The sequence below is a fragment of the Orbicella faveolata genome, unplaced genomic scaffold, assembly GCF_042242905.1.
Source record: "Orbicella faveolata isolate gen_17 unplaced genomic scaffold, um_ofav_v1 contig_13, whole genome shotgun sequence".
In the NCBI taxonomy this organism is placed as follows: Eukaryota; Metazoa; Cnidaria; class Anthozoa; order Scleractinia; family Merulinidae; genus Orbicella; species Orbicella faveolata.
The window spans coordinates 30192501-30215950 of NW_028301540.1; the positions used below are offsets into that span (position 1 = coordinate 30192501).

At 38.3% G+C, this 23450-nt stretch overlaps 1 protein-coding gene and 11 non-coding genes across 12 annotated transcripts; 6 read left to right on the top strand and 6 right to left on the bottom strand.

Annotated features, from left to right (window-relative positions):
* Window positions 1-267: 267 nt before the first annotated feature.
* On the bottom strand, window positions 268-339 carry Trnac-gca (transfer RNA cysteine (anticodon GCA)). The gene has a single exon. It is a non-coding gene; the product is annotated as a tRNA-Cys (tRNA).
* Window positions 340-1338: 999 nt separating this feature from the next.
* Window positions 1339-1409, top strand: Trnag-gcc (transfer RNA glycine (anticodon GCC)). Its single transcript has one exon. It is a non-coding gene; the product is annotated as a tRNA-Gly (tRNA).
* A 358-nt stretch (window positions 1410-1767) lies between these two features.
* Window positions 1768-1839, bottom strand: Trnac-gca (transfer RNA cysteine (anticodon GCA)). Its single transcript has one exon. It is a non-coding gene; the product is annotated as a tRNA-Cys (tRNA).
* Window positions 1840-3541: 1702 nt separating this feature from the next.
* Trnag-gcc (transfer RNA glycine (anticodon GCC)) lies at window positions 3542-3612 on the top strand. The gene has a single exon. It is a non-coding gene; the product is annotated as a tRNA-Gly (tRNA).
* A 370-nt stretch (window positions 3613-3982) lies between these two features.
* Trnac-gca (transfer RNA cysteine (anticodon GCA)) lies at window positions 3983-4054 on the bottom strand. The gene has a single exon. It is a non-coding gene; the product is annotated as a tRNA-Cys (tRNA).
* Window positions 4055-5233: 1179 nt separating this feature from the next.
* Window positions 5234-5304, top strand: Trnag-gcc (transfer RNA glycine (anticodon GCC)). The gene has a single exon. It is a non-coding gene; the product is annotated as a tRNA-Gly (tRNA).
* A 413-nt stretch (window positions 5305-5717) lies between these two features.
* Window positions 5718-5789, bottom strand: Trnac-gca (transfer RNA cysteine (anticodon GCA)). Its single transcript has one exon. It is a non-coding gene; the product is annotated as a tRNA-Cys (tRNA).
* Window positions 5790-6415: 626 nt separating this feature from the next.
* Trnac-gca (transfer RNA cysteine (anticodon GCA)) lies at window positions 6416-6487 on the bottom strand. The gene has a single exon. It is a non-coding gene; the product is annotated as a tRNA-Cys (tRNA).
* Window positions 6488-12257: 5770 nt separating this feature from the next.
* Window positions 12258-13598, bottom strand: LOC110054377 (twist-related protein-like). Its single transcript, XM_089285373.1, has one exon. The coding sequence runs from the start codon at window positions 13370-13372 to the stop codon at window positions 12959-12961; it is 414 nt and encodes a 137-aa protein (XP_089141499.1). The 5' UTR covers window positions 13373-13598; the 3' UTR covers window positions 12258-12958.
* Window positions 13599-20307: 6709 nt separating this feature from the next.
* Trnae-uuc (transfer RNA glutamic acid (anticodon UUC)) lies at window positions 20308-20379 on the top strand. Its single transcript has one exon. It is a non-coding gene; the product is annotated as a tRNA-Glu (tRNA).
* Window positions 20380-21083: 704 nt separating this feature from the next.
* Window positions 21084-21155, top strand: Trnae-uuc (transfer RNA glutamic acid (anticodon UUC)). The gene has a single exon. It is a non-coding gene; the product is annotated as a tRNA-Glu (tRNA).
* A 378-nt stretch (window positions 21156-21533) lies between these two features.
* On the top strand, window positions 21534-21605 carry Trnae-uuc (transfer RNA glutamic acid (anticodon UUC)). Its single transcript has one exon. It is a non-coding gene; the product is annotated as a tRNA-Glu (tRNA).
* The last annotated feature ends 1845 nt before the right edge of the window (window positions 21606-23450 follow it).

A 23450-nucleotide genomic window follows, 5' to 3' on the forward strand; every position in this document is an offset into this window, starting at 1 on the left:
CTTTCGTTTTGATGTAAAATCAAATGTTTTAAGAGTTAAGTATTTTCAATATTTGCGTAACTTAAAACAGATAAAAGTAAAAGTGTGCAATTTTAGCCTACAGAAAGCAGGAGCTGTGATTCTTGTCACTCTATAGAAACACAGAAACTAAAAGAAGACATTTTTGGCGTTTTTGTGTAGAGTTAGAAATGGAGATTTAGGTAACTAAGGCCTTAGTTGAAACAGGTGCCATTATTATGGAATTTTAAAAAGGTCGGGTAAATAATAAGGGGGCAACCGGGATTGAACCGGTGACCTCTCGATCTGCAGTCGAATGCTCTACCACTGAGCTATGCCCCCTTGATAAAAATTTAATGCAAATTTTAAGTGGTTAATTCTAAGGGACAAGTCGAGAAGTTATCAATATTTTGTTTTAAAGACTGCAAATGGAAGATTCAGTCTACTTCTGGAACTACGCGAAGTCAATCTGTTCTCGTAATCGCTTGTGAAATCATCAGTGAAGTTACAAACTGCATGAATTTCTAAATCAGTGTAAGAATTGATCACCTGCTGAAAAATATTTCCAAAAAGCTCAGAGAACAACAATCAGTCAGTGAGCAAAGAAATAATTTATATATTACACTTGCTTGATACTTGATCACTTCTGGTCTATGGTAAGAGTACATCAGCTCAGTAGTTCCAAGACATTCATTATATTTCGTGCGACATTCATACGTTATCTTCGATCAATTGAGACCTTAACGATCACTTCCTGGTATTTTCATAGTAGAATAATGTCCTAAAAATATTTCAGTGCTCCTGGCTGGACTGAATGGTTGCCCCCTCAAGTTTTTTTTATCTTTTTCTCTTTTTTTTCTTTTCCCGAATTTTTTGCTGCAGGTGATTTGTCTAAAAGAAACATACCGACGGCTTATAATTTCATACTCAAACAATAATTTACAATATCTTATTATTATTGTTCATGCAGCGACTGACGTTTTCGTGGATGCGTCATCAAGGAACTCATCGTCGAATACCCTTAGTAGGTAAAGAAGTGGCGTGAACTGAAATAGATCAAATATTCACACTGCACATAAAGTAGTGGTCTTACATCAAGTCAACCAATTATGAATAATGATGAATGGCTTTGTCGAGTGCAATGGCCCGGAATATACCAAGAGCTGAGTTAGCAGTATTGTTAGAAGGATATAGCCTGATTAACAACACTCAACAACTTGCAATTGTTTGTATTGCGAGTCTTTTCGCGTCGCCAAATTTGTCTTGCGGTGTGTAGAGCAGAGAAACCTGCGGCTGGAGAGACCTACATGATTCACAATTTGTGCAGTGAGTTCCCAGCGAGCACTGGTGGTTCAGTGGTAGAATTCTCGCCTGCCACGCGGGAGGCCCGGGTTCGATTCCCGGCTAGTGCAGCATCTAACAAATCATTTTGCTAGGTTTTTCATCAGTTGCTCCCCGATTCAAAAAGTGCTTATAAGCCGCAAGGCGAAACAACAGACTTTTGTTTTGATGTAAAGTCAAATGTTTTAAGAGTTAAGTATTTTCAATATTTGCGTAACTTAAAATAGATAAAAGTAAAAAGTGTACAATTTTAGATTGCAGAAAGCATGAGCTGTGATTCTTGTAACTCTAAAGAAACACAGAAACTAAAAGAAGACATTTTTGGCGTTTTGCGTAGAGTTAGAGATGGAGATTCAGATAACTAAGGCCTTAGCTTAAACAGGTACCAGTATTATTGAGTTCAAAAAAGTTCGGGTAAACAATATTGTAAGGGGGCAACCGGGATTGAACCGGTGACCTCTCGATCTGCAGTCGAATGCTCTACCACTGAGCTATGCCCCCCTGTTGAAAATTTAAGTGGTTAATTCTCAGGTAAAAGTCGAGAAGTTATCAACATTTTAGGTCTTAAAGACTGCGAATCAAAGATTCAGTCTACTTACCGGGCTTCTAGAACTACCTAAAGTCAATTTGTTCTTGTAATCGCTTGTGAAATCAGCATTGAAGTTACAAACTGCATGAACTTCAATCTAAATCAGTACAAGGCTTGACCACTTGCTCAGAAAAACACAAACGAAAAATATTTCCAAAAAGCTCAGAGAACAACAATCAGTGGGTAAGCAAAGAAATAATTTGCTTTATACATGTAGTTGCTTACATGTATTTTTTTAAGTCGGTTATATATTGCACTTGCTTGCTACTTGATAATGTCTGGTCTATGGTAAGAGAACTTCGGATCAGTAGTTCCAAGACATTCATTATTTCGAACGACATTCACACGTCATCTTCGATCAATGCAGATCTTAATGTTCACTTAGTAAATAAACCCTTTCTGGCGCCTGGTATGTCGACTAATAATGTCCGCGCCTGAGATATTGTCTGAAAAATGAATATTGGCCGAGAAGCGAAGCTTCGAGGGTAAATGTGAAATTTTAAGGAAATGTGAAATGCGAAATTAAATCTTTTTCTTTTATTTCTCTTTCCCCGACTTTTTTGCTGCAGATGAATTGTCTAAAATAAACATACCGGCGACTTTTAATTTCATACCCAAACAAGAATTTACAATATCTTGTTATTATTGTTCATGCAGCGACTAACGTTTTCTTGGATGGGTCATCAAGGAACTCATCGTCGAACACCCTTAGTAGGTAAAGAAGTGGCGTGAACTGAAAGGGATCGAACTGATTCACACTGCATATAAATTAGTGGTCTTACATCAAGCCAACCAATTATGAATAATGATGAATGGCTTTGTCGAGTGCAATGGCCCAGAATATACCAAGAGGTGAGTCAGCGGTATTGTCAGAAGAGTGTAGCCTCATTAAGGGACTGTGCAATAATTACCTGGAGGGGTGGGGGGAGGGGGAGCTGGAAAATGGGTGGGCCCCAAAACTAAGTCATACCCCCCTCTCATTAATCAAAAATTAATTTCAACCCCCCCCTCACATAATGATGATATTAAGGCTAACTCCCCCCTTGAAAAAAGTCTCCATCCCATTTCTTTTTCATTGAATAACATTATAGTGCTACTTTTGTAACTTTTAATTAAAGTTTCCTGTTTTATTAAATCCTAGTGCAAATAAACTAGCTCTGTTTTAACATATATAACAGAGGTATTCCTTTCCTACTGCAAGACAGATAGGAAAACAGCAGTTCATAGATCAGAACAACTTAGAGTTGATAAATTTGTCAGTTTTATTCTAATGTTAGTATTTATATTTGAACTCTAATAACTTTTCCATTACTTTTCCAGTTTGCAAAAAGGAATGAACAAATAATGCCCCCCCCCGTATGTATTAAATTTTACATCCAATCCCCCCTCTCTCTTGTCGTCATTTTCTCCCGCACCCCCCTCTAATTTTCCAAACCTCCGCGCCCCTCCCTCCAGGTAATTATTGGACAGTCCCTAACAAAACTCAACAACTTGCTTACATTGCGAGTCTTGTCGTGTCACCGAATCTGTCTTGCGGTGTGTAGAGCAGAGAAACCTGCGGCTGTGAGAGACGTGCATTTTCTTCATCCAAATTACGCATTATGTTCACAGCGAGCACTGGTGGTTCAGTGGTAGAATTCTCGCCTGCCACGCGGGAGGCCCGGGTTCGATTCCCGGCCAGTGCAGTATCTAACCAATCATTTTGCTATGTTTTTCATCAGTTGCTCACTCCACGGTCCAAAAAGTACATATAAGCCCTCTAGGCGAAACAACAAACTTTTGTTTTGATGTGAAATCAAATGTTTTAAGAATTACTGGGTATTTTCAATATTTGTGTAACTTAAAACAGATAAAAGTAAAAAGCGTGCAATTTTAGCTTACAGAAAGCATGAGCTGTGATTCTTGTAACTCTATAGAAACACAGAAAATAAAAGAAGACATTTTTTATGTTTTTGACGCATACAATTAGAAATGGAGATTTAGATAACTAAGGCCTTAGCTGAAACAGGTACCATTATTATGGACTATGAAAATGATCGAGTAAACAACATTGAAAGGGGGCAGCCGGGATTGAACTGGTGACCTCTCGATCTGCAGTCGAATGCTCTGCCACTGAGCTATACCCCCTTAACAGAAATTTAGCGCAAAATTTAAGCGATTTATTCTAAGGTACAAGTCGAGAAGTTATCAATATTTTATGTTTTAAAGACTTTGAATGAAAGATTCAGTCCAGTGTCTGTTATGCGGGACCAACCAAAAGTCAATTTATTCTCGTAATTGCTTGTGAAATCATACTTGAAGTTTCAAAATGCATGAATTTCTAACTTGACCACTTCCCCTTTGACCACTTTGTTTTATAGTTTCTGTTATGCTGGACCAACCAAAAGTCAATTTATTCTCGTAATTGCTTGTGAAATCATCCTTGAAGTTTCAAAATGCATGAATTTCTAACTTGACCACTTCCCCAGAAAAACACAACCGAAAAATATTTACGAAAGCCCAGAGAACAACAATCAGTAAAGAAATAATTTGTTTTATAGTTATTTACATGTTTTTTTAACGTTATATATTACACTTGCTTGATACTTGATACCTTCTGGTAAGAGTACCGCATCGGATCAGTAGTTCCAAGACACTCGTTATTTCGAACGACATTCATACGTTATCTTCGACCAATGGAGATCTTAACGATCATTTCTTGGTATTTTCATGGTAGAAACATCTCCTCGAAATATTTCAGTGTACCCTGGCTGGACTGGATGGTTGCCCAGTCATTTTTTCTTTTTATCTTTTTGTTTTTTGTTTTTTGTTTTTTTCTCTTTCCCCGACTTTTTTTGTTACACTTGATTTGGCTAAAAGAAACATACCGTGCGGCTTATTTCTGCGAACATAGCCAAACAAGAATTGACATTATCTTGTTGTTATTGTTCATGCAGCGACTGATGTTTTCTTGGATGGGTCATCAAGGAACTCATCGTCGATCACCTTTAGTAGGTAAAAAAAATGGCATGGGCTGAAATAGCTCAAATATTCACACTGCACATAAAGTAGTGGTCTTACATCAAGTCAACCAATTATGAATAATCAATGGCTTTGGCGAGTGCAGTGGTATGGGGAACATACCAAGAACTGAGCCAGCAGTATTGTCAGAAGAGTGTAGCATGATTAACAACACTCAATAACTTGTTTGTATTGCGAGTTTTGTCGCGTCGCCGAATTTTTCTTGCGGTGTGTAGAGCAGAGAAACCTGCGGCTGTGGGAGACCTGCATTTCTTAGATGCAAATTATGCGTTAGATTCCCAGCGAGCACTGGTGGTTCAGTGGTAGAATTCTCGCCTGCCACGCGGGAGACCCGGGTTCGATTCCCGGCCAGTGCAGTATCTGGCAAATCATTTTGCTAGAAGTTTAATATGCCATGCGAAACCTGTGTTATGTTTGTAACCGCTGTTTGTTTTCCCTTTCATTTTGCTAGGTTTTTCATCAGTTGCTCCCCGGTCCAAAAAGTGCCAAGCAAAACAATAGAGTTTTGTTTCGATGTAAAATCTAATATTTAAGAACTAAGTGTCTTCAATATTTGAGTAACTTAAACACATAAAAGTAAAAAGTGCACAATTTTAGCTTGCCGAAAGCATGAACTGACTCTATAGAAACAAAGAAACTAAAAGAAGACATTTTTTTGGTGCTTTTGCATAGAGTTAGAAATGGAGATTTAGATAACTAAAGCCGTAACTAAAACAGGCACCATTATTATGAAATTTTTAAAAAAAAGGTTCGCGTAAATAATATTATAAGGGGGCAACCGGGATTGAACCGGTGACCTCTCGATCTGCAGTCGAATGCTCTACCACTGAGCTATACCCCCTTGACTCGAAAGATTGTGTCAAATTCAAAATTTTAATTTAGGGTACATGTCGCGTAATTAGCAATAATTATTACTTGGTTTATATGGCGGTCTGACTGGCTAAATCTAGGGCCTTACTGGAGAATATTGGCCCGAGGTCGTGGCAATACGTTCCGAACGCACCAAGGTCAGTACAAAAACGACCAAGGGCCAACATTTCCTACCACGGCTCGAGCAAGCAGAGTTAGTAATAAGGTTATTATATGGCACTCGAGCCTTTAATTTACCGCCTTACGAAAACGAAAAATACACGGCTTATCATGGAAACGGTTCGTAAAGCAAACCCCGACGAAGCAAGAACCAATCAGTACGCTCAGATTTACCTCAAGACTAACTTGCCATATAATAACAAGTTGTGTTTGTCATGTTTAGGAAAAACTGAATATGTGAAATGAAACACAATTTTAAAACCTTACAGACAGTAAATAACAGATCTTTATCCTTATGAGTTAGAATACTATTTTTTTAGTACTGTTTCCCCCTATTTTGAAGGTAAACAAAAAAGAAAATCAGAGAAGTAAGGTCGTAACTTAAACAGCTACAACAATTTGAAAGTGAGAAAAAATACCTGAGAAAATAGAGCAATAAGGGGGCAACCGGGATTGAACCGGTGACCTCTCGATCTGCAGTCGAATGCTCTACCACTGAGCTATGCCCCCCTGATAAAAATTTGAATCCAAATTAAGGTGGTTAATTATATGGTACAAGTTAAAAAAGTTATGAATATTTAATGTTTTAAAGACTGCGAATCGGGGAAAGATTCAGTCTACTTCTGGAACTACCCGAGGTCAATTTGTTCTCGTAATCACTCGTGAAATCATCAGTGAAGTTACAAAATGAATTTTTCAATTTATAAGACTTGACCACTTGCTCAGAAGAACACAATTGAAAAACATTTCCAAAAAGCTCCGTCCTTGTTGCATTTCACAGCTGAGACATTTTATATTGTCTTCATGTATCCTTTTGTAAAGATGTCTTTCTCTGCACGTGCCCTGCTACAAACCGTGATCTTTATACCAAGTGGATCAGAGCTTCGCTCAAGACTCGCAAGTACAGACAGAACTCGAAGATTTTATTGAAAGGCTACTTGTCATATATGAGTTGCAGCCAATAGCATTTAAACAACTGATCCTCACTTACCTAGGCTTATAACGGGCTCACATAATAGAGGACATTCTTAAGACATTAAATTTTGCATCTTCACAGCCTAAACTCTAAAGGCTTTGTTCTAACAGCAGGTTACGAACTGACCTATTGTGTTGGCGATCACAAAAACGGAGATTCCTCTTGGTCAGAGAAAAACCTACGTTTTAAGGAAAAATGTTCCGTAACACTTTGTGTTTTGAATCACAGTTATCAACAAACATTCTTGGTTACAAGTGATGTAGACAGTAGGGTAGATCATTTTACATGTAGAAAAAAAAAGAACGAACGCTGGACGAACGCCATATTGAAGTAGTCATTCGGATAATTTTTAATGTTTTATGATATTATGACGTCATGGCAACCATATTGGTGTCCCACAACAATACCTGACGGCGGCCATGTTGGTGTCTTAAATCAACCTGGTGGGAGTTGAACTCTTTTCTTATATAAATACCTTCTCTTGTTGCAACAAATTTGCCTGGCTGCTGGCCATGTTAGTGAAAACGCTCTATCGCTATTTACTAGACAGGCTTGCGCACGAGTTTTATAAAACTCTTTAAGGTGGGTCTTTTTCTGAGAACATAAGATAAACTAATTTACACAACAGACCTCTGTGATATAGAGTGTCAAATTCGTTTGTCAGATCAAGAAGGCAACGACATTTTAAAATGTAAGGTGCAGTTTGCAGATATCCAAGAAAAGCTTTGGAAAAAATCTTGCCTGTGTAAAGCCGGTTGCACTTTCTAGTAAAACATTTCAACATTGCGCTCAGTTTTGAACCTTTTCTATTTCAAACTACGTAGTTTTATCAGCCGGTTTATATTGAAGCCGACGAACGTCAGCTCTCTTAGTTCATTCCTAAAATAGATGCCAAGACAGCGGACCTTGAAGCCAGCCTAGAGCCAGCTGGCAAAACGGGAAGTATTTAAAGTAAAATAAATTCAATGCAGATTGCCGCATGAGTTGACATTCACAGAAGAATCGCTTTAATCCAGATAGGAAGAAATTAACAGCGATCCTGATTTGCAGAGATTATTTAACATTTCATCATTTTTCAATTAACGGAATAAAAATGATTTTCGCAGGTGCGCCTGCGTTACGGTGGGTTTTTAATGTGTGAATTTTAAATTTAAAAAGTGCCTTTATCTTTGTCGATATTAAGTCGAAATTTCGTTCAGGAACTGAACGAATATTGTGGGATCAATGTTCCTTTCAATCGCGTGAGCATTTTTCTGCTTCCAGGTAATAAATAGTACATAATTGTGAATTGCCAGCAGTATTCAACAGCACATCATTTTCTAATTTGTACTGAAAATTGTTTTAACAGAAATTTATCAGATCATCGGAAATCTTGACATTGAAACCCTAACGGAATGAAATTAACATACTAGGAAATGGAAGAGTCTTTTACACGGAGATATGCTGTATGCAGCCGGCATATCTTCACATACATGGGGTATTCAAGACAAATGATGACATAAATTGATTTAATCTCTTAAATGTCTTACAAGTATAAAATTCAAAGTACATTTTTACAGCAATTTAAATAATGAAAAATGGAGTTCCAGAGTGGAGTCAAGCCGTGTCATGTCCCTGCTTCAATAAGGCGACACTGAGTGTAATTCTCCTTGCACGAGATTTGACTTTTCACTCAACGGATGAAACAAATCAAATCGTTAGTTCTCATTATCTTCATGCTTTTTCAAAATATTAAATATAAATAAAGAGAAGTTCCAATTGATCAGTCTTAACGGGTCAGTTTATTTAAGATTGCTTGCAGATCTAGATCTTAATAAATATATGATAAGAAAAGGGTTTTTTTAATTTTTAGACTGATCTCAGAACTTGTCGTGAGAGCTGATTTTTTTTTTCCCAGTCTTTAGTCTGTTTAAACTCCGAGAACCTTCCAGGATTGCTGATGTGGAAAGAGTCCATAAATGGCAACCAGCTTAAGCAGATATCAAAAAGAGATACTACGGGTCAACGAAACAACTTAGAAAAACTGTTATGAGATCTTCGATAAGCTACAGTTCTTCAACTTCTTAAGTTGCGTGATATATATAGCGAGAGACCATCCTATAAAACACAAGGCATTATGCTTTTACACCTTGTATGTACCACGGAGAAACAGACGGGCTGATTAATAGAAAGACCGGTGGTAGGAGAAACTGATTCGAGCTCAAAATAATTGAACCTTTTTGCTTCAGTAGAGGGTGTCATTAAAGCCAGCAGACCTCAAGATTCACATAGTCACGCATGCTCAGAAGTATCCCCTGACAAAAATATTCGTGATGAAATGCAAGCTTTCTTTTAGTAAAGTTTGTTTGGCAATTTCTAATCTCGATATTATAAGACAGAAAGGAGTCTTTAAATCCAACCTCCACAACGCTTCTCAATAGAATCAGTTCGTGATTTACCGCGTAATACGTGAGACATTAAACCCGGAGAGCTAGGAAATGGCACCCTATAAACGCGCTTAAAAAACGCAAACCGTTCAGGAAGAATTCATGAATGGACACGAAGCTTCGACTTGTTTTGATTGAGAGCTGGGGTTTGCTAGCTTCGTTTCCTGTTTTGGAGGAGCTGAACAAAGCGTGCCAAACGTTTGCGTTGTACTGCTGCCAACGAACTTCAGAGGCTTTTCTGAGACTGGCGATGGGACAAAACTCGAGCATCAGATGGGTTAAAAGCCCAGCAGGAGGTTTTATTACTTAACGGTCTTTAATACCTCTAACTTAGTAAGTTTTGAATTTGTTCGCTTTCTGAAAAAAGACATGAAATTTGCCGGCTCGTGTGTGTTGCGATACCCAGGAGAGTGAGAGATCCCACGCAGAATAACAGAGAGTTCCATAAATTACAATGTCATTAAAGACAAGACATGCCGTGACTCATTGTCGCTCGGCGAGCACAAATACAACACTATTACTTTTACAGATGTGCCGTTCATTACCCAAGAAAATCGTATTTTAAGCAGTTAAAATATCAGAAAATAAGCGCGTTTATCTCACTAGGGCATACTACGAAATGGGAAAATTCTATGCACGCTGATACATCGCTGCCTAAAAACATTCGTTAAAAATATCAAAAAGAGAATTTTTCCAAGCGGTGACTCCCTATGTATTCAAGGATATTAAATATCCTTTTTTAATTCTTCATGGATATCACTGACCTGGTCCACTGAATTAAAATGCTTGTGAAATAAATACGCTTTTTATTTTCAAACACAAAGGACAAATAAACTAGAAACCGCATTCACGACTTAAGGGGGCAATAAACTATGATAATTTTTCTCCCGCAAAGAATGGTACATTTGAACTTCCCTCCGTCGATAAACTGACAAATTTTTCAAGAGAAAATGTTTTGACCGCCATTTGAATTTTCGTCATGGAGACAAGCGCTGCAAATATCAAGTACTGTATCAGATACCAACATTAAAGTGAACCAAGCCATTTTGCACATGCTTTTTAATTGAGAAGAAGGTTAGAGAATTGCCAAATAATTTGCTCTCAGTTGGAGAGTAAACGTCACAAACTTCTCAAACATAGAAAGGGGAACTAGTTTCTTATTATTATTCTCACTGCGCGAATCACAGCTACACCTAAGCTCGTACTTATCTCCTCCCCAAAGCACGTCAGATACCATCAGTTTTCTTTTAACTTATCAACGGAAAACTGAAGGGCTTTATCGGCGAGATCAAGATTTTAAAATATCATAACTTCGTTTCTACTCCGTCTTCCGGGATTGTGGCCATTCCTTGGGGTTAAAGCATAGAAGATTTCTTTTCAAGTTTATGTCAGTTTGGCAGCGAGTTGAGAACCGCGTTCAGGTCCCAAAAGCGTGCCCGTTTTTCTTCGATTTAAGATCAACAGCGTTTTAACCTAGTCGTGGATAGACCATGAATTCTTGGTAGTGCTAATTGCGACCTTATATAATGAGACGAGCATCGCTTCGGAATGGAGAAATCAGATGTACCATGGAGTAATTACTACGGTGCCCTGTAAAGTATCTTCTACCTCGTGCAAATAGAGACCACGAACCACGTGTATAAAATCTTTTGATTTATTTTTAAACACTTTTTCATTATAGGTGCCTTATAAGCTTTAGCCGCCAAACAAAGCAAGCGAAAAAGTTGATGAAACAAGCTATTCATCACTGAGCTGGGCATGATTCCGGTAGATCTGCATTTGAGCCGACCAAGATGGAAACCACACTTTAACACGAAGCCCTCGCCGTTCAAAATGAACCACACTTCCTCTCCCGGCACTTTGGCTCCATTCATGTCCAGTTGACAAGAAATTCCTCTCAACAACATCACTGACTGCTCCAAAAGTGGCGCCATTATAAACCACTTGATTGAGCTCGTAGCCGTAGACTCTGAGCGCCGGGTGATTAAACCGTCGAATTGAAACGACGAGGTTGATTAAGAAATAATTACGAGGTTATTGTTCCGCAACACAGCGACCATGTGCTTAGGCCTAAATCTAATGAGTTTATAACAGATCTACAAGCTTATTCAAGGCCCACCTATATGTGGTTTGTTTTTGTTGACTGGAGTTTAAATAAAATGTCCAAAAAAACCATGTGGCGTGGGTGGTTTGCACTAGGGTTTATCTCATGATAGGCAATTGTAGTTAGGCTATATAGCCAAAAAGAAAAGGTTAAAAAATTCCTTTCTTGGGAAATCGTGTATTGGTGTTAGGAGAGAAATAGACCAAAATTCAATTCAAAACATGTACCTTTCATGGTTTAGGGGTGAATAAATATTTTGGTCCAGTTGTAAAGATGTCTATGGTTTAAAGAAACTAGGAACTATGGTCACAAACCATTGAGTTCCCAAAAAGGAAGGAAAGGAGCGAATTTTGCGGCGTAAAAAATCGGAACAAAGTCTGAAGATAGTTTGAATTAAACCCTAATATAACCCTACAGAGTCAGACCAAATATTAAATATCAGTTGTTCAATGGCAAAGGCGGTGCTATACAAACAGAAAACAAAGCCTGCTTCATTGAAGCAAGCTGGATTGTTCCTTCATAACGTGAGAAGATTTATCTAGAAAGGAAGAAAGGGCATTAGAAAAGAACTGTTATCAGACTAAACAACAGGAAGTCATGATTTAGTCTCACTGGGTGTAGTGAAAAACTTTTCTCTAAATGTCTCACGCCTCGATTGAAACCTGATAAAGAGAAACTACCTTCTCCCATAGAAATCAACTTTCTATTTACAAAGTTATAACCTTGTAAAGTTAAACAAAAAAAGATTTATGACAATCAAAACAAAGCCTCACGTAACATTCAGCTCCATGTGAATTTATTTCTATCGTTGACTTCCGATGACTAACACGCAAAATATTTCACTTTGCTGGACATGAAACATATCTTGTTCGGCTAATTATCGACTCATAGTTACTGTCGATCGTTCTTACATGAACGCTGCCGAGCTAGATTCAAGAAAAACAACGTCACTTAAAAAGAAATCCACAAAAAACGAGAAGGCAACAATAACACTAGCTAAGCAAAGCTGATGTACCTAAACACTCGTTTATAATAGATATACAATGGCAAGATCATTATAACGTCATAGTTGTAGTCTCTAACAATTATACGCGAGAAAATTTACAATTACTTGATGTAACTGAGTTAAAAGGAGATTTCAATGACCCTAACACATTAGTAAGCTCACACGCTGAAACATGAAAATGTTTCTACTTTTCCGCCAACGTCGAGTCAAACAAACACATGTCCCACAAACATCACTCATAGTCCGTGTGAAGATTTCTCCTCAATATCTCTGTTTCTAAAAGCACCATCGTTATTATTCCACAAAAGCTAGTGATATTATAAATACAAGGCGTGGGACAAGATTTAACCTGTGCAACATGAAGTTTCGTTTTCGATTGCGCGAGTTTACAGCAATCAACGTGTTGAGTTCATGGAAGACGGCGCTCATTTCAGTTCAATGGACGGTGTGTGGAGAAGAATTTTCTTTGTTACTGATGCTGAAACCAAGCTCCCTCCATCCTCCACACACTGAAAGCATAGCTAAGCCGTTCATGTGCGATGAAGCAGCTGCTCGCTGCAGAGCTTGGGTGCTTCTCGTTGTTGCCCAGAACTTGACACAAGAAGTCGATGTATCTCGCGGCCAAGCGCAGTGTCTGTATTTTGCTAAGCTTATCTGAAGGCAAGGTCGGTATGATTTTTCGTAGCTTATTAAAAGCCTCGTTCAATGCTTGTGTTCTCTGTCGTTCCCGCACATTCGCCACAGTCCTCTGGTCGCCTTTGCCGTGTCCGTGCTCGTGCTCGTGCGAGCCATCTTTGCGTTTTGATTTAGAATTGCCTGATGTTCTGTACTTTCTTCTGGAATGACTCATGGTAAGCGACTTCTCGTAATGTGGCAGCCCCATGTTCCGATATCCCAACAACAGTTAACTAAAACTGTTCGTTTTACTGAAGGATTAAATCGAGAAGATATAGACGGCCTTGTCTGTGGGATCGACCCAAGTTCAAGCTCAACCCACCGTCAGTCAACTTTGCAAACTAACGCAACGCTACAATCCCGAGACAGTTATGTACTCGCGGGTTAAAATAAACACACCTATCACCTTACGCTTAGCAAGCCGTCAGGTCGTCTAATTATGTTCACTCACCCAATGAACCCTGCCAATGAGATTACAGCGCAAAGTGTCAATGGATACTTCAAATTTAATTAATAGTTGGCCTTATCTTCAGTAATTGGCAATAAATGTGATATTTACAAACAGTTTCGGTCCGACAAGGTGAAAAACACCGGACTTAAAACGGGCCGGCACTGGGTGATGAAAATGGCACAAAGAGAAAACGGAACTGACTGTGTTAAAACACACATTTCTATGCTTAAATTTTCCTAACTTTGCTCTTTATCGGTAGAAGATCGAACATTGCTGTGAATAGTTTTCTCCTGTAAAATAGAAATCTATACTTATACCGACGTGAAATCGTCCTTAGTTCGTTCTGAGTTCGTTTTAATTAACCCCTGCGTGCGCGCTTCTTTGCCGGATATAGACTCTTTGTCAACAGCGGGAGTCAGCGCTTGAAGTTTGCCGAAAATTCCTAGCCTCCTTGCAATTGATAGATGAGTTTGTATCGGTTACGGTGCTCTTTGAAAGGTTAAGAACGAATGCCCTCAGCAAAAGTCTCCATCTGGAACGAGAAGACATCAAGGTAATTGAACAAAATCGAAAATGGGAGATTTACCGTGTTTAACTTGGAGAGCTGAATTTCCCAGGTAGCGTTGAGTGGTTGTGATGACAGAAGCGACCTGTTTGTGGCTGATATGCGGGAATTTTTTCCGCTCGCCGGTGTCCAGCGGTCAGGAGTTAAATTACACTTCGTCCGAACAAGCAATTCATGCTCTCGGTAGAAACTGTTAAGAAAAGTTAACACACTCAAGGGCATGCTTATATAACTTCATATCTGACGAAGGGATGTAATACGGGATTTATTGCCTGCTCTTGAGCGCCATTTCTCAACACTAGATTACATTTGGAAAATGCTTTAACGTCTAAAATACACAAGCTTTGTTTAATCTATATGAATGGAATTCAAGGTAGATGCTATCTTTGAGCTTAGAAAGTGCACTCGATTAAAAACCGGCACATTGTGTGAAAGTGAGATATGCCTTTTACATTATTCGTAGACTTGATGTCGTGGAAGTCACCAGATAAGCGTACCTCGCCTTGCTGGAGCACACAGGGGTGATAAATAAAACCTAGCAAGTAACGTTTTTACTCAGGGTTGCCTCATTTTTTTCTCGCATGTATCAACCAGCTGCTTTAACAATTAGGAGGGAATGCGTTATAACACAAACAAACCACTGCATCATCGCGGACAGATCATTACCAACCTAAATGACCTCAGCTTTCAAGTTCAAAAATGACAGTTGACATGCTGAACAAATGAAGCAAAAACAAAAGTTTCATGTATTCTCATATCAGATAAATCGCTTAAGAAATATAACAGAAGTTTGAAGTAATTAACCCTTGTCTTTTAAGTAGCCGGCGACAAATACAAGACCAAAAACAACACACATTAAAAAAAAAAACCTCTTCTTTGGTGGTTTATTCGGCGTGGAATGTTTTACAACAACATTTGTACAGGGTTTTTCTGAACACTGACCCATCCTTCTTAACCCATGGGGAGAGCGGGGATAATATATTATCTTTAAGTTTCATTTAATAATAAGAACTAAATCTTAGAGGGTCGAAGTTTCCTATTTTGCAACTGAATAACGGATAATTCTTGCTATTTTTACTCATTTAAGACAAAAATTAAGTGGTAAAGCTATTTATCGAAAATCTATTCTACCAGGCGACACATCACTGTCAACGATACGAACAAATCGATGGCAATGTTTATTATTTTTGGCGTGACCTTGAAACCACAAAACAGACTCTGCTCTCTTTGTGTATGGTCTGAAGGGTCTAAGGAGAAAGAGGGGAGTTTGATATTTTGTAGGGTGAAAGAGCCAGGACCACCCTACACTTTGGGCTTGCGATTGCCAACATAAGAATATTTTTGGCAGTAAAAAGAGGATTAAAGAATCTTTTAACACACTGTCGTTCCTTTGCCTCGACATTGTGTCAATCCCTATTGTTGCATCCTTAAGACTTATAAATGAGCGAAAAACGGGAAAACACATAATTGCGAGCTTGAAGCTGCCTCTACTGCAATATTTTGGTCTCCCACTTTGTAAAATGTTATCTAATAGTCTCCAGAACAGTTATGGGGCTGTCAAAACATTTATTTTAGCAATTTTAACAGCTACAACCGAAAACGATAGCTTAAATTACTTTATTTTTATTCATAACATGTAACGCTTGTGAATATGAGCTTTGTGTGTAACCAAATACGGTCAACTTGGTAGAGGGCTTGGCCGGTTTGGTTAATGCAGGTTGGCTGGTTGGGAAATTCAGGTTGAACCAGTTGGGGTAATATAATTTGTTCTGTACTGAAAACCGTGGCCCGAATTACTACCGGGTCTAGGTCAAAGTCACCAAGTTAACGGTTCTTGGACAAAGGGAGATGGTTTATTCCAGTTATCTGCAGAATCTTTACCATGTAAACAGAGAAATAAGACCACGTGTGATTTATTTCATCGGGGGTGTTTGAAAGAATAGAGTACATGTATATAGAAGAACGTTACTTAGGCATCGCTATTTTACGAGAAGATCCCCGATCTAAAGCATTTTAACTGTGATGATGACGTCGTTCTTCTGCTTTGAGGATATGCAATCGGAGGAAAGTGGAACCCCGCCTTACGGTCACCTCGTTAAGGTAGAATGATCCCCTAAAATAGACCAAAAAGTTTGTTTAAATATGGTGAAGAAATATCAGTAGTGTGCGATTGCACTCATAAAGAGAAAATAAATTTTGAAGGTTTTTTACTGTCCAACCTGTGTAATCTTTATAGATCTTTATAACTGTGCCCCGTTTATACGACCTCCAAACCAGTTATGTTTATCTTTCCACTGTTACTGTATGTAGTGATTGAAGTAATTATAGCTACATTCCGATACTTATTAAAGAAAAGTTGTTAGAAGTGAATTTGTGATATATCTGTTAAGACATCACACAATTTGGACCAGCAAAGTAATTTGACACTGCCCCGTTAATTCGGCCACCCGTCATTACGGTCACCAACGGGGCCATGACAATTTGGCCGTATTTTAAACGGGGTTCTACTGTGTGTAACTTGGGAGCCCATTTTGACTTCACTAATGTTGGCTGGAGGGTGAACAGTTAAACACACTTAGAGACAGTAAAATTCACACTGTCAACCAATTCATCTTCCGACAGACACACAACTAATTCTATTAACTTACGCAATATAGTCTACATATTTAAAATATCTTAATTTTTGTTACATTTTTTCGGTCATTATTGAGTTAACACTGAATCTCATATAACCTTAAATCAAGTCTCAAAAATAGGCAGGTTTTCACTGTAGGTCCCATCCACACTAAGCCAGAGGAATTAAAAACGCACCAATCACCAGTCATTTTGCATTTGTATTTGAATAAAACTCGGTCAGTGAAATCACATGATTTTCGTGACGCCATCGGTTTCGAAAAGCTTCATTTTCAAAATGTTTCCTGTGCACACAAAAACGCAAAGCCGGCGTTTGCAAATTCCTCCGGTTTTAAGAGTGTTTTCGAAAAGCTCCATTTTCGTTGCGGATTAGTGTGGACGCAATGCCTAACCGGAGAAATAAAGCTCCGTTTTCAAATTCCTCTGGCGTAACATGGTTTGGACGGGGCCTGAGTGTCGAACGGTAACTGTACGCATTGGTTTTGGTTGCATTACTATGCAAAGTGATTGGCTTAAATAACTCGCACCAGTTTGTCATCCAGTCAAAAGGAAAACCAAAACCAATCATGGCTCGGTTAGGCTTCAAGTTTTTTTTTTTTTTTTTTTTATTTGCAATAACACAAGGGAAAACAATACTTACTTACAACACTAGCTCTAGTTACATTATATTGCTCTAATTATTTACACTATTTAAATTACAATATCTAAACGACTTACCCTACTAACAAATACAGTTACGCGACTTACACTTCTAACAAATACAGTGACGACAAGGGGCAAAGAAAAATAGAAGAAAAATAGATAGTTCAGTTATCATTACAGCTTGAGGTTGTACCATAGAAACATAAAAAACAGACCAAAGGCATGTGGTACGTTAAAGGTAAAATGAGTTATGCATCTGACAGGAGATTAGAAATAGACTAATGGGTAGGAGATAGATACCGATAGGTATAGAAAATATAATCTAAAATAATAATTAAATCCTCATATATTCTGTAAGAGGTTTCCATTTCTTTGTGTCTCCACTTTTTGTTTCAATTTCATATTGTGATTTTAGTGTGCATATGAAATGCGTAAGATTTGGATGATCATCTTTTGTTTTAGCGAGCCATATGTGATATCGTGCCCAGAGAAAGCTGTAATTGATAAGAAGCGCAAATTGAGAGATATCTGGCCTCAGACCCAAAGCAGTAATATTTGTCAAAGCATAATCTCTAGGAAGTAAATTTAAGTTTTTCAGCCATTCAGTAAGTTTATTCCAAAAGTAAGATGTTTGGCGGCATGACCAAAAAAGATGAATTATTGGCTCAGAGGAGGTGTGACAAAAACTGCACGCTTCATCGCCCTGTAGACCTATTCTAAATAAGAAGTTATTGGTTGGTACACGTCTATGTAAGAATTTAAACTGAAACTCTATCAGCTTAGTGCTCTTTGTGCATTTTTTAGCTAAAAGATAGGCAGCAGTCCAATTTATGTTGTCATTTATTGGTAGGCCACAATCCTCTAGCCATTTCTTTTGACTTGACTCTGGGGTTAAACTCTTGTTACTAATCAGTTTTTTATATATTAATGTAGTTGCTTTTTTGACTTGCAAAATTCTTGTTGTAAGTGGCTCATAGTCTTGGTTTTACAACACTCAACTGAAAACTGCTGTGATGCTTTAGCCTCCAACTAGGGCATACTGGGGACGTAATCGGGCATCATGATGCCTCAGACCTCCCAGACGGTGTGAAGCTCCAGCCAGCATAGCTCTAGGGATCATGAGGATGCTCAAGCCTCCTCGCCGCGCCAAGGCACACCACCAGAGGAGGAATATAATCGGGTATATTCGGGACATACTCGGGATATACTCGGGATAACTTAACACTGGAAATGAGTTTTATTATATTGGAATTTATAATCCATCAAATATTTTCGCTAGCGCGAGATTGGTCTAAAAGCGTCACGTGACTGAAAATGCCCTTGGGAACAAGTGATATTTCCCAATTTTTAAAACTGCGCGTGTTGCGAAAAAAAAATTCAAGTACGATAAACACAATAGCCCCCACTTGGCGAGAAAATATGCTCAGATATTTGTCCTTGGACATTATCTGTTCCTCAAAGCTCACAGTGTTCGCTTCTCAGAACAGATAATGTCTGCGGACAAATATCCGAGCATATTTTCGTGCCGATAGTGTTAACTATGGATTTTCAAGCTGCATGTACTCACCGTTGCTATGGTTAGTTTCTTTTTGGCATCAATTCAAATAATGAAATAAAATTGATGTCTAGTTTTTGGAAAAGCTCTTCCTGGAAATAGTCATTCTGGATTCTATAACTTTTCAGGGTTTTGTTGTGTGATTTTTCAGCCAAGCCTTAATTCGTTTAGTATTCCTTTTTAGACATTGAAATAGGTTTGTTTAATTAAAATTCGTATCTCGTTCGCATTTCGCACAAAGGTGCAAGGAAATGTGTACATGCCACAAATAGCACTAAGGTGTCCTTTTGAATATGTTTAGACACGAGAGTACGAACGGGTAATGATATGGACTAGGCGGGCCTAAGATATGAGAAAGGCCAACCCACGAACTATGGATTGTGCAATTGTTTGTTGGTGACGCTGATGTTGTAAGAAATATTTAACAACAACTTTTGTCTTTTAACTTAGTGTTATCCTAAACTTTTAATCGATAAAAGCCAAGATTGTAACTTTAATATTGTTCACGTTACCTTATTTAGGTCAACCACTTAGGAATAGTCAGTTAAAATCAAGATGGAAAATGTTTTAGTCAACCTCGATAATCTCGAAAGAAAATATGCTATGTAGCTTGGTGCGCAGTCGCAATGGAACCTTATGCGAATTGCACATGACATTACGTTAACATAATTGACAGTTTGACAGTGATTTGATGGATCATGTGGGTTGTCTCTTTAAAAGGAACGTGACAAGTGAACTCGTAGTTTTATTTTTGTAATAGCTGTGATCAGTAAAGAGTAGAAACAGAAAAAACGGCGTAACAACTGCCATTGGAAATGAAAGGGAAGTAACCGAACATAAGAGTATTGAAGTGATCGGCTGAATTCCCAAAGTGTACTTCGACAAATTACTCCTGGCTGCTTCATGCTACAAATTCGCTGCAAATAGAGTAACCTTGCGCAAGAGCACTTTCGTGCTGGATGGTAGTTTATTGTGGTGTCTATCTGTATCTATTATTGTCTAAAAAGTATAGATTGAGATTATTCTGTCCAGTGACCCTCTGTTTTTGTATTGACTTCATCGAGATCGCAAGCTTGGCAAAATATTAATCCGGTACGTGGGATATGAACGAGTCAAAATGCAAAGAAAAGAAAAGAAGTAAAATGACTCGCACCAAAAAAAAATAAACGTCTGTGGACAGACTAGTTTGACATCTTCATCATTTTTTTCTCTTTTGCTATTTTCTTGATACATGTATGTACTGATCTCCCTTGACTTTCTTTTCTTTATATTCATGTTCAATTACACTTTACACAATCCCATATGGTCTAGCGGTTAGGATTCCTGGTTTTCACCCAGGCGGCCCGGGTTCGACTCCCGGTATGGGAACTCCCTTTTTAAATGTACAAACTTTGCAGGTGTTTTTGCTTACTTTTTTTATCAATCACTGAGGCTAGATAAGTTGAATCTATCCCAGTAAGACTCTTTCCTTTTCACCAACTATTCTGGCGAGAATTTCCTGACGCGATAAGATTCGGTTTCAGAAGAAAGTAATCGGTTGAAGTTTTTCTCAACCATTCATGTGGTAGGGTTGGTAAAATAACTTAGGATCTCCATTTCACTCATCTTCAAATATTCAACTAGTCATTACTCAGAGCACAGAATTCAACGAACAATTTCGAAGCATTTTATATTTCTTTTAAGCACCATTGTTAACTGTCTTCGCTTAGTCTCAGAATAAAACATCCGACCATGTCACTTGAAGCAGAAAAAATTGCTAATTCCCATACCGGGAGTCGAACTCGGGCAGCCTGAGTGAAAACCAGGAATCCTAACCGCTAGACCATATGGGACACCGCGAAAAGGAAAGAATAGCAACAATTATAGTAGCCTCGCACTAGAGCACTTCATTCTTGAGGGCAGTTTATTGTGGTGTGTATCTGTCAATTATTATTCAAAAATTCTAGTCTTTTTTATATCTTCATAAGTTTTCTTATTTGTTATTTTCTTCACCCATTCTTCACCCATCTCCCTTACATTTGCTCTCTTTGTAATCTATGTTCACAATTTTTTTTTTGTCAGTTCCTATGGTATCCCATATGGTCTAGCGGTTAGGATTCCTGGTTTTCACCCAGGCGGCCCGGGTTCGACTCCCGGTATGGGAAAATGTATATCATTTTTATTTTGCATTGTTATATGACTCTGTCTAACAAGGACTGGGAACTAACAAATTCATCAATTTGATTGGCTGAAATCGATATTGAAAGCGGTCTAGATTTTCCCAGCTAGACCGGCATCTATCTAGATCGGTAATGTTTTGCAGTGAAAAAGTTGCAAACTAAAATGCAAAATCGCTGGATATTTTCATCTAACAATATTTGTTTATGCAAGTACCGAAAAACCTGTTGAAGATTTAAGACTAGATTTTATAGTTAATAGTTGACAGACAGACTGAGACGCCACAATAAACTAGACTCCCGGCAGACCGAAGTATTCTAGTACAAGGGTATTATTTTTGCTGCAGATGGAACAGTTTCTAGTTGTCCCATATGGTCTAGCGGTTAGGATTCCTGGTTTTCAGCCAGGCGGCCCGGGTTCGACTCCCGGTATGGGAATACATTTTTTCTTAAATGTACAAACTTTGCAGGTGTTATATTGAATGGATTTACGAAATCCAATATGACATACGACTGACGAGGCTAGTTTCAACGAAATATATTTTGCAGGTATTGTTAGCTGGGGCTATAAAGGTACCTATCGTATGAAGTGTGCTATCTCGCAATGTATGTGTGAATGCAAATCAAGAAAACTGATTCTTTGCTTCTTTGGCGACAAGTAAACGATCGACCTGAAACAAATCTAGGACAATACTTTCGGAATCTCACCATCGGGCAGTCCAGATACTCGCTCCTTTACCCGCCCTAAATTCTGTTGAATCCAGGCGGGAGAAGAGAGAGTAGAAATGAGCACAAAACTCATAAGATGCGTTACACTATGAAGAGAAAGTTATTTAAGGCTGAAAAAGCTCTTTTAAATGTCAAACTGAGTTCGCGTAAACTAGACGTTTCGGGTAGCCCTTCTTAAATGTGTTAGAAAATATATAAAAAAAAAAGGTATTGTATACGCATGCTCAGACGGAAAGAGCGCTCATGAAATACAATAGAGTTAAAACAGGTTTGCTGCGCCATACTGTTTTAGGACTTTAAACGCGTGTAGTAGTGCGTGTATTTATAATATGCGCGAGAAACACAGTCTGGAAACTAAAGTTAACGTTCGTTCCTCTTGGCTTTTTTTTTTTCTCGAGTTGGTGCTTATAAAGGGTATGCCTGAACATAAACGCAAGCAAATGGTCATTTTTAGGCTATGATGTACTTTGTATCGGTGTAGAATAGTGCCTTGTCTGAACGTGTCTTGAACGCAGTCAATGCTACAAACCCTCTCTCATTTAGTAAGAAGCTTCTCTGTAAGTGTGAATGCAGAAATACTTGAATTCACAAAATAGAACAACTTTATACAACACCATGGGAAAGAAAACGTGACACAGCTAATAATCAGCCATATTAAATTATTAAATCTAACGTAAATTACTCATGCAACCGAATGTCTTCCGTTACTTTTGAATTATACCCGTAAACCAGTTTGTAATTGAGCTGTTTCCTAACAAGATATGTCAACTACAGGTGGACCTCGCTAACTCGAACTCGGTTAATACGAATTCCCCGTTATTTCGAAATCAAAACCTACGGGTCAAAACCATTCACCTTGGATTTGCCCTTTAGTCATTTTACTATCAGTTATTTCGAACCATTTTATGCTTCCCCCGAGAGTTGGAAATAGCGGGTTTCAACTGTATTTTGAATCTTCTAATCCAGCGGTCTCAGATACTCGTTTAACCAGTTTGATCATGACGTCAGTGCTTTCTCATTGGTTCACAGAAAAACCTTTGTTCTTTCGCTATATAAGTCCGATACCACCCGGATGGTTGGGCGGTCAGTTAACTCCACTACAGTACACGTATCTCTCTTTAATACTGATATTAAGTAGTAGCAATATTAAGGGTTTCACGGTTCGGCGCATGTTTGCATTATTTATTCGCCTGTGCACGCTTTTGGCACTTGAAAGGTTGTTAGAACGAAGCGATCTAGTCTTCTGGCAAATACTGCTAGTTAATCATTTGAATTTAATTATGAAGCAATGAACGCACAGCTTAAACCAACCACTGGATTTAGAAGCTTTTTGAAGTTCGAAGGAAAAAAACAAGAAAAAAACGCAAAATAGAACATTCTTCTTCAATAATCACTTTTCTTCGCTTCAAGAGAACGGTATTTACGTTCTTCTTCAATAATCAGTTTTCTTCGTTCAAGAGAACGGTGAGATAAAATGATATTTCAGTCTTTCCTTGAAATAGGTAAACAAGTTCTCAGTACCTTACAAGATTTCCTGTTCTAGTATACGACCTA

Excerpts from the sequence above, each read along its gene's own strand:
- LOC110054377 (XM_089285373.1), bottom strand. The coding sequence starts at position 13,372 with ATGGGGCTGCCACATTACGAGAAGTCGCTTACCATGAGTCATTCCAGA.